We start from the raw sequence: 10,577 nt of genomic DNA on the forward strand, positions 1-10,577 counted from the left end.
CAATGAGTGTAATGTAATGTAACTAATAATTTTTTCAGTGTTAATAATATTATCTTTTAAGAAGTAAATCACACTATTAAAATTAATTATCGAAAATATTGTTTTTTTGTTAGGGTCGGATTTGAGGTCTCGTCCCAAGTTGGACCTGACTCCGGAATAATAATTTGGCCTGATTTTAATCCTGAAGCCCATTTAATAAAAGCCCAAGTAAAATGGGCTTAAACCGAACCTCTGAACCAAGAAACTCGAAACCCTGTGGAAATGACCGTATAAATACTATACCTCAGTCCAAAACCCTAATATCCATTCGTCACCCTCGATTTACCCCGCCTCCAGAAAGAGAGAGAGAGAGAGAGAGAAAATGGTTTCGGGTTCAGGGATCTGCGCTAAGAGAGTGGTGGTGGACGCGAGGCACCACATGCTCGGCCGTCTGGCTTCAATTCTGGCCAAGGAACTCCTGAATGGGCAAAAGGTAGTCGTGGTTCGTTGCGAGGAAATCTGCCTATCAGGTGGGCTTGTGAGGCAGAAGATGAAGTTCTTGCGGTTTCTCCGCAAGCGCATGAACACCAAGCCATCTCATGGGCCAATCCATTTCAGGGCTCCCTCCAAGATTTTGTGGCGGACAATCCGTGGGTATGAGTTGATGCTTCTTTTCTTTTTCTTTTTTTGGCATTTTAATATTGTGTTACTGTGTTTAGGGGATGTGTGTTTATGATTTATGTGTGTTTTTTGGGTGAACTGTGTTTGAGAGAGATGAGTGTTTTGTGGACTAGTTTGACACCTTGATTCATTGAGCTGCGTGAAGCTAGAGGAACATTTGAGGATGTTGTGAATGTGTTTGTTATGATAGCAGTCGATGTGATATCATTCTTTCTAGGTATTTCCAGTGATTTTAATTTTTATTGCCAGTAAGAAATTTAACTTGATTGAAAGTATTGTGTTCACGTTTGAAGCTTGGGCATCGATCTGTTTATCTGATTTATTTAAATTTTTCTTTACTTTCTGTTTGTTTGGGTCAATTTTGAAGTTCTATTATGCAGTTTGGATCTTCCTTGGATTTTATTTTTCGAATTTGTTGAAATTTGTTCTTCATATGTTGAATTTGCTTAATTGAGTTGTATATATTTCTACTTTTGTTGAATACCATAGAGATGATTGAGGTACAAAATATTCATATCGCTTCTATGCTCTACACGCTTTTGTTCAATTCTCCAAACTTTATCCCAATGATCATGTTATTGGCTGAATATTTTGCTCAGATTGATGTTTGAGCGATTATATATTTGTGATCTTCGGTTATGTTTAATATTTTTGGCCTTTTCGTTGATCTGTATTTTTGGATTTTGAGTTGTATATTATCCTATAGTTGATACCTTAGCTGAAAATTAAGGGTCCTGCTAGTGTTTGGGATTATTGTTTGGTGTATTTGACAACTAATCTGTAGATTTAAAAATGAAGATGGTGAATTCATGTTACTTGTGGTTTTAAGTTTAGATGTCTTTAGTTTTAGGCTTGATTTCTTATTAGAGGACAAACTTGTTTCCCAACAAGCAAGGCACTGTATATCTGTCGAAGTTGTATTTTAATACATGTCTCTGTTTCTCATTTTTTGCATTCAAGAGGTGCTATTTGCTCCTCCTTTTCGTTCTCTACTACATCAAGCGGTAGGAACTGTTTTCAATTGGTATGAATCAGGTGCATTCGGCTGTACTATTACTTTCAGAATAGATTTTTGTTGGCGTTTATGCATTTAATGGATTATGTATGGTAGGATGATTCCGCACAAAACTAAGCGAGGAGCTGCAGCGCTTGGACGATTGAAGGTATACGAGGGTGTGCCTCCTCCATATGACAAGACTAAGAGGATGGTTATTCCTGATGCTCTCAAGTTAGTCAATAGACTTTCTTTTTATTTTATTCTGTTAGTTATTGGTTACTAAGTCGTACCTATTAAAGTTTGTGTTATTATATTTCTAACTACTGGTGCTGTGTGTTTTAGAGTGTTGAGGCTTCAAGCTGGTCACAAATATTGTTTGCTGGGTAGGCTCTCATCTGAGGTTGGATGGAATCATTATGATATTATCAGGGTATGTTAAATGCTAATATGTCAACTCTTGTACTCCCAATGTTCCAGACTTCAGTAATTGCACCCTTTCACTATGGACTGGTTTTTTCATTTTCATACCCCATTTTGACAGCAGAAAAAAATTATCGAATGCTGTGGTTCTCTGACAATTAATTCTTGTTGATTTTCAATTGCCACCTTGTGGTTTACACACTGATATCTCCATATCGTCATGCTCTATAATATAAAATCATCATTTATATCTTTTATCTTAGCTTGACGGAAATTTGTCATGCATCATTTCATGATTTCTATACCGGAAAATGTTTATTTTCGGCTTTGTGAACACTATGATTTTGTTTACTATAGGAATTGGAGAAGAAGAGGAAAGACAAAGCTCAGACAATGTACGAGAGAAAGAAGCAGCTGACAAAACTGAGACTCAAAGCCGAAAAGGTCGCAGCAGAGAAGCTCGGTTCCCAACTTGATATTATTGCTCCTATCAAGTACTGAGATAGCTTCAATCCAGTTCTTTTAAGTGACAATTTTGTTGAAGAATGATGTCTGTTTCGTATCTGTTTCTTTCAATTCACTTGCTTCGTCTTGATTTTCATGTGTCATGCTTTATCGAAGATTTGTACCTGAACCAATGGCTTGTTTTCCCAGTCAAATATTTGCAAGCATAATGTATGCTGCTTGTGCTTTTTGTTGAGTTATTGAGTTATCAATCAACAGAGATGAGAGACTTTGCCAGAGCAAATATGCTACTGGAAGAGCATTTGGAAGTTAAATGACATTTGTAACCTTTTTGATCAACCAAACTTGCAAAATAATTTTGGGTCTCCCAAATGGACCGCGAAGTTTCTGGCCCTAACATTATTAATGGATTTTTTAGACGTTTGGTGCTTTCTTCAAAAAAAAAAGGTAAAATTTAATTTTCATATAATATTTGGGCAAAATTTGGCGCAAAATTTAATAAAAATTTGTTGTACAAAATTGTTATAAAAAATGTGAATTTCCTGAGTTGGGTTGAAAGGAGGAAGATTAAAGAGGCTGAAACAAGATGTCCGAGTCCTTCGACTTCGATTTTGATCAAGCACATTTATCTGACGAGGAATTGGAAGAATTGGAGAATCTGAGTCTCTGGATTTGTCCTGATATGGTTTTTGATAGTCTCTTGGATCTCATTCGACGTAGTTGTCGGAGTACGTTTGAAAATCAAGGGGTGATTCAGAAGCTTTGCCTCTAAATTTGTGTATCCTGTCACTCCATTTGTGCTTCTTGTAATTCTTGGGTTTATTCCTTTGTTTGTCCAAGGGTTTGTTCTAATCCTCTTACCATTAAAATCTTTCAAAACGTAAAACATAAGTGTCGTGTCAGATCGGTTTGATGACAGTTGAAGTCAACGTTGTCCAATAATCTCTCTCAAAATAATTATATTGCCTTGCAATTCGCGAAAATCAAACAAGTGATTTTGATTTGATATCAATTGTAGGACAAAAGCTTGTCATTTTCTCGAAAGTTATAGTTGATGATATAAGGAATTTGTGAATCCATGCTTATTTATTTTCCGAGTTGAGAACAGAGGACAATCCCACCTTAGCTATTGGGCTTTGATCTTTATTGACTTTGAGCGAAAGAGCTAAGGCCGGAAAGAAAGTCTTGTATGAGGTTTTGATCTATTTGTCAAACCTATAAAGTACGGAACTTTTAATCATTGACTGCTCTACCACTGAGCTATTGAGACGGATTTTTTAATAACTGGTTTGCTAAATCAACGCACAATCTTATACTTACTTAAGGGTTAACATGTCACATTTTGACGAAATATCCTACAAAAAGACTCCCGAGAACCTGAAGTGTAATTGTGAAATTCAAGTTTTGTAAATCGTTCGGTAGTTCCAAGTTTTAAGTTTCTATCACTCTCTTCTATTACTCTCTTTGCACGATCAACTATATTACTCCCACAATTACTCTTTACTCAATAGAATTCTAGGTAGTGAAGAAAGCTAGCTAGCAAAAGTTGAGGGGATTTAGACTTTTAGTTCACAACATGAGTTGCTCGTTTACAAAAGAGAAAACTGGGAGCTAAAAAGCGAAACCGAAAACATGCAAAACGACGATGTTTCCCATTATTTGCTCCCATGTGTCCAAACAAAAGCAATAGAAATTTAGGGTTTTATCCAACCTTTTTGATCTTGTGAAGTACTGCTCCATTCACTCTTGCCCCCTTCGGTTCAACGTGAATAATTAACGATAAGAACAATTGAATGAATTTTTTTTAAAAAAAAATTTGGAAGTCTTGTAATTCTCAAGTGCCTCTTAAATTTAACGATAAGAAAAATGATTATAATTTTTGAAAAAATAGTCCATATCTATATTATTTATACTATATTATTAAACATAAATATGTTAGACTAATTATTTTTTTGTCATTTTAGGTGCCTAACAAAAATATATATTCCTTCATTCGTAAAAGTTATCGTAACCAATTTTAGTATATTTGTCATCCACCTATAACTACAATTTCTGATATTTTCATTTTCTAGATTCTCAAAGGCTCTAACTTATCTCGCTATCTATATATCTATAATCTTGAATTTGTAAAATAGAGGATAAATTAATCTTTTTTAAATAATGATTAATCATTATAAAAATTAAAAAAAAAATTGATTATACTTAAAAAATCTATATATGTGAATGACTACAAATGCGTCGATTGCTAGTCTTCAATATATGTTGAAGAATAATTTATAGCTTCAAATTTTTTTTTAAATAAATAATAAATAAACGATTTTATGTTTTTGGTTTTGGATATAAACGAACTAAATTGACACGAATATGAAGAAAGTTTCATGGATTAAGTTTGGCTCGAATTAGTTATATTTGAGCTCGAATTCAATTCAAAATTTGAATTCGAAGCTCGAAAATTTTAATATTTTTTCGAATTTGTTCAAATCAAGGCTCAGTTCGAGTAAGACTCAAAATATTCGAACCTGTTGGCGAGATACTTTAAAATAAAGGCTCGAAATATATTTATTTATTATATAATTTAATAAAATATTGAAGTTCGCGAACTATCGAAGAATACAATTTGGGCTCGAGCTCAACTCGAAAAAAAGTTCGAATATATTCGAGTTGGGTTTAAATTCGATAATTTCGAATACAAATTAAATATTTTAAATCACAACGGTTGAAGTGATGAAATACTCCAATTAACTAGTTCTCGACAAAAAGATACAAAACATTCAATACTGATATAAAGAAAAGACAAGAACTGCATCAACCTCTGTAGACAATGGTATTGCTGCATTGAAAAAATAAATATGACCGTTAGAAGCACAAAGTATAAATTGTTGGAGTAGGTGTCAACAAGTTAGCTTGTAGCTTGAATTTTTTTGACTCTAATGTAAAACAATTTTTATTTCAATAATATTTTAAGATTTTATTCAATTATGTCATTATACTTTATCTGTATACTCATGTAAGCTACATAAATAAAGTCCTTGAATATACAATAGGTACCATGAGGTCTGCATCTCAACGTAAGACCATGAAACTCATTAGCAAGTGCATCTTATATTCTAAACATGTTCAAAGTCGAATCAGCCGCTTAAAACAAAGATAAATGTTGCTTAAGCTCGAGACTAGCATCTGTGATGTAAACGCTATGTTTCAATGGCAATGACATAGAGATGTCCATTCACACAGATAAGTGATCATATGATGATACACTTAACAACCCTCCTTCAGACTGTCAAAGTGGTTCTCACTTATCGAGGAGAATAGTCCGCGGTTATGATTGTATATCATTTAGTCCTTTGACCTGAGACAATGTAGGGGCTATACATACTAGCGTGCACTTTGCTCCGTTTACCGACTCCATTGAGGGTCATCAGGTGGTGAGGTTGGGTGTAGTCTCGAAATATGTAGGAGCAAATGTATTGTAGTCGGGCATTCACGGTTTGCCTACAGGTGAAGATATTCTATGTGATCTGATGAGTTAATAGTGCAACGAGTATCTGGCCAGAGCAAGAAATGTGCTTTAGGAAAATGTGTTTTCTTAGTTGAACATACCGTGCCACTATTAGTACTCAAAGAAAATCACATCATTGTCGAATTCATATGCAACTTTCGATATACCAATGGTTGTAGATTCAATCGTGATATATGAGTTGAAAGAACCGTACTTAGGGATGTAATCGAGTCGAGCCGAGCCGAACTCTTGAATGTTTGAGCTTGGTTCGTTTATAATCGAGCCGAGCTCGAGCTTTATTTAACGAATATATGGATGGCTCACGAGCTTATTCAAGCCTTTATCGAGCCTAAACAATCTTAATAAATATGAATTATACATTTAAATTTTCATTAAATTAATTAAAAAGTAAATTATATATTTAAAGAAAAATATATTATTCTTATTAAAATTTGTAAATTTATTATAATAAATAAATTTAATAGATTTTTTTATATATTTCATAAATAATATATAAAATCAATAAATCAAATATCAAAATTATTATTTTTTCATCTAAAAGATTACTAATGAACTTACCAACGAACATGTTCATGAGCTAACGAGCCGAATACTATAAAGCTTGAGTTTGGATTGTTTATCTTAACGAGCCTCATTAAACGAGCTCAAACGAGCTTTTATCGAATCGAGCTTCGAATAGCTCACAAACGGTTTGGTTCGTTTACATCTCTAACCGCACTGTACGCTAACCATGACTTAGGGTTCTTGCAGGCACTATCAGTGATACCTAGGAGATCATGAGACGATGCTACTAGACGCTCTTACCATTATCCGATGGGTGCAATCAGAAATGTGTTTTGAAATTCTTTGTAACACCTCAAATTCGACGACTGTCCTCACTGTACCAAGACGAGTCTTTCCAGCGTGTTTATGTCCTCACTCACACGCACCCTAGGAAAATTCTCAGGGGGTCACCCATCCCATAATTGCTAAAGTCAAGCGCACTTAATTTTGGAGTTCTTAAGTGATGAGCTACCAAAAAAAAGATGCACCTTCTTGATATGAGTAGTACATATAAAATCTTTTAAGCTCTCGTCAACTGCACAGTCCCATACCTGAACAGTTTGGGAATCCCTCTCCTTCCGGTGTAAGATCGGTTCATTTATATTATCTCCGCTTAGAAGTCTGCCAGGAGCCGCTCATTCTCCGTGCAACCTCATGGCACCGGTGATCACATCCCGTCCTCTTCGGCCATGGGCCTCACATACCCACCTTCTTAAATATGCATTAAATATTTTTGCATGCATGCAACTCTACTGAAAACATACCATTTAAAAATAATCGTAAATGTTTATCAACTTAACACAATTCAGCTAAGATGACCAAACTCGACCAACATAAAAAACGTAACATAACGAGTAAAAATCCTAAAACCAGCAACATAACCTAACCAATGTATAAAATGCTCATGTCCTTTCAAAACTCATAAAAAAAATCACATGCGGAAGAAATGCGATCTTCGGGTCTTGCACGCACATCTAGTCCTGCCGAATCAGAGTTCGGCACATCCAGTCCTCTCAGAAACATGCTCAACTGCATCACACATGCCTAATGAGTCGAAAGACTCAACACACCTGTACCATAAATAAATAACGAATACATATACATAGCACACAGCAATGAAAATATACTGTAATCAACATACCTTTCATGAACTTTAAAAACGTAAAGTAACTGTGTCATATGAAATCGTAACATGCCAAAACAACTCATCATTATAATCATATCCTCATAGATAATTTTCTTTAGTGAATTCAGTTCATTAGTTGTGACTGTCGTACATCATTCATCATTTACGATAGATCCATCTACATAGAACCGTGGTACCCGACGGCTGTCGGACATCAGTGACACAGTATTACCCATCTACTGTGCCTAGGCCTCATCATCAGCATTTACATATACATCTTAAGCATTTACATATAAATCAAAAGCCACAACTAATTCTCATCCTTCAAAACATCAATATTTACATCACTTATCAAAATATACACATGCGTAAATTTTTCTTAAAATCATACATACAACGAATATTTCTTAATTTCATAAAAATCATGATCGTGATGCATAAATATTTAAAAGCATGATAATTTGTGCTCAGGGCGCTGCCAGGATTAAAATCTCACCCCGGGTGCAAATTGACCATTTTGCCCCTAGAAACCCAAAATGACCATTTTACCCCTGGACTTCTAAGTTTTGGCCCGAAGCTTACCAAACTCCTTAAATCATCCCAAACATATTTATAAGCATTCTTAAATGAAAACTCGAGCCCGTTTCATAACTTAAACGATTCGTTTTACAGCTTGGACCGGGGTCCCGGTTTTAACCCGAATCGACCCGAAACTTAACCAAATTTTACCAAACTTGAACCATGCCTAGAACACGTCCTACCAGCCCATAAACCTCACATTTCAGCCCACTAGGACCCATGAAAAAGAGGCCACAAGCCGCTGGAATTTTTTTCTCACTTAATCATCCTCTAGCCGTGACTCTCTAGTCAATCATCGAACCCACACCTAACCAGCTAGGACCAGACACGAACCAGCCCCTTCTAGACCACCATAGGACCTTCCTGGACCCAACCACCTCATGCAAGCAGCCCTATGCAGGCAGCCCGGGAATTACGATCGGTAGGTCCTCCAAACCCACAAACCGAGCCAACCCTCATCCAACTCCCTCTTCCATTCGAGACCAGTTGTGATGAGGCCTTCCCTGGACCTCAGTTGGACCCTCATGGATCACACCTTGGTCCGGTTCAACCCCCTTTCAGCCGAGTCTACCCTACCTTGCCCCAAAAGTCCTCAAAACCCTAGCTTCCTAGGACACAAGTCACGGCCTTCACCTAATACCGGCACTCCATCGACTTCCAGTACTATAATAGCATTAAACCACCAGTTCCTAGCCTCTTAACAGCAAGAACTTGGCAGCCCCTTTTGCAACAATTCAAAAAAAAAAACGTGAGTTGATCATAGAATGCAAGAACTTGTAACAAAAACGAACAAAAACTTTATGCTCCAAGCTAGATCGAAGGTTTTACATGTATTAACATAAATTTTTGCATAATATCAGTGTGTATGATGCATAAAGGAAGAAACAAGCGTGCCTTGATGTTTTATGTTCGAAAACTTGAAGGAGACCGCGTTGGGGAAGCGCTGGAGGAGCGGGGAATGAACTCTTCTTGAAAGAAAATGGAGGACCGAAATTCTTCAGCAAAGTGCTGCTGAAAATCACGTGAATGAGGCTGCTGAAGTGTGGGGTGGGCGGGTCATGGGATTAGGGTTAGGTTTAGGGTAGATTAGTGTAGTAATTAAATAGATAATCAAATTTTAATGGGCCTTAACCTGGATTTAAAAAAATTAAAAGGGTTTTTAGCCCATTAAGCTTAAAAATAGGCCCATCAAGCCCAAACACGCTCCCGACAAATATTTCGTTTTGTTACGTTTTTGAAAATATTGCTCGAACCCTCAAGAAGTCCTCCGAATCGTTAAAATTTGCGTACAGATTAAAAACATGCTCTGGCGGGTAAAAATACCCAACAAAGAACATTTCTTGAAAAATACACTTAAAACGCCTTATTTTAATAAATAAAAATTAAATATGTAGTAAAAATAATTTTCCTGATAATTCCCCGGCCTCCGTTCCTCTATCGAGCGCGAAATGCATCTAGAAATCCTAATACGTTAACTTTTAAAATAATCGTGAAATGAATCCTATCATGCAATAATTATGCATTAAATGCATAAAAATAAATAAACACATCATTTAAATAAAACCCTAGATTGCATGCATTCAAGTTATGTAAATTTAATTTCCTGGACCTTACATCTTGATCAAGGATTTGATGAAAAGAATGAGTCTAATTAGGATAAGCCCAAATAATGATAAATGTTATTCTGAATCATATGGAGATGAACTCATGGCTAGTTGTATCCTTGAACTATTGAGGATCACACAAATATCAAACTCTGTGTTCCCGTTGAGAAAGTCAAAGTTCAAGTAGTTGAATTTGATCAAACATGATGCTTATAAAGGAGTTTATAAGCTGATTTCATAGGATGAAAGAGATGAAAGTTAGCTTAATTGCTAGTTAAGGAAGGAGAGAGGAACTGCCTGTTTTGGTGAAGGAGTTCACTAAACTGGTAGCTGTCTAATATGGTAAGTGAAAATTTTGATCTTCAAAATTTATTTTTTCATTATATGAACAAGACTTGTATCCTTGATACATCAGCGTTCTCGGATCGTCGATCGGGGTTATAATGGGTTCGGAATTTTTTATTTAGTGAATTGAGAATTTACTGATTAAATGATTGTACTACTAGTAGTGACTATTAATATGTACAACTTCCCATAAAGGTTTTAGTGGGGTTTAGAATTAAATTAACTAATGAGTTAAATAGATAAATTAAATAATGATTATTTAGCTTAATTACTATATATATACACATTCTATATGATGATATAAAATATGTATATATG

The 10,577-nt window shown here is 35.5% G+C and overlaps 1 protein-coding gene across 1 annotated transcript; it reads left to right on the forward strand.

Moving 5' to 3' along the window:
- Nucleotides 1-295: 295 nt before the first annotated feature.
- On the forward strand, nt 296-2,777 carry LOC142551230 (large ribosomal subunit protein uL13w). The gene is made up of 4 exons (XM_075660357.1): nt 296-633; nt 1,772-1,888; nt 2,000-2,087; nt 2,435-2,777. The coding sequence occupies exons 1-4, from the start codon at nt 362-364 to the stop codon at nt 2,576-2,578; spliced, it is 621 nt and encodes a 206-aa protein (XP_075516472.1). The 5' UTR covers nt 296-361; the 3' UTR covers nt 2,579-2,777.
- The last annotated feature ends 7,800 nt before the right edge of the window (nt 2,778-10,577 follow it).

Source organism: Primulina tabacum, chromosome 7, assembly GCF_025594145.1.
Source record: "Primulina tabacum isolate GXHZ01 chromosome 7, ASM2559414v2, whole genome shotgun sequence".
NCBI classification, from domain to species: domain Eukaryota; kingdom Viridiplantae; phylum Streptophyta; class Magnoliopsida; order Lamiales; family Gesneriaceae; genus Primulina; species Primulina tabacum.

Excerpts from the sequence above, each read along its gene's own strand:
- LOC142551230 (XM_075660357.1), top strand. The coding sequence starts at position 362 with ATGGTTTCGGGTTCAGGGATCTGCGCTAAGAGAGTGGTGGTGGACGCG. Across the intron at positions 634-1,771 it reads TTGTGGCGGACAATCCGTGG|GATGATTCCGCACAAAACTA; the intron begins GTATGAGTTGAT and ends TATGTATGGTAG. Across the intron at positions 2,088-2,434 it reads ATCATTATGATATTATCAGG|GAATTGGAGAAGAAGAGGAA; the intron begins GTATGTTAAATG and ends TGTTTACTATAG.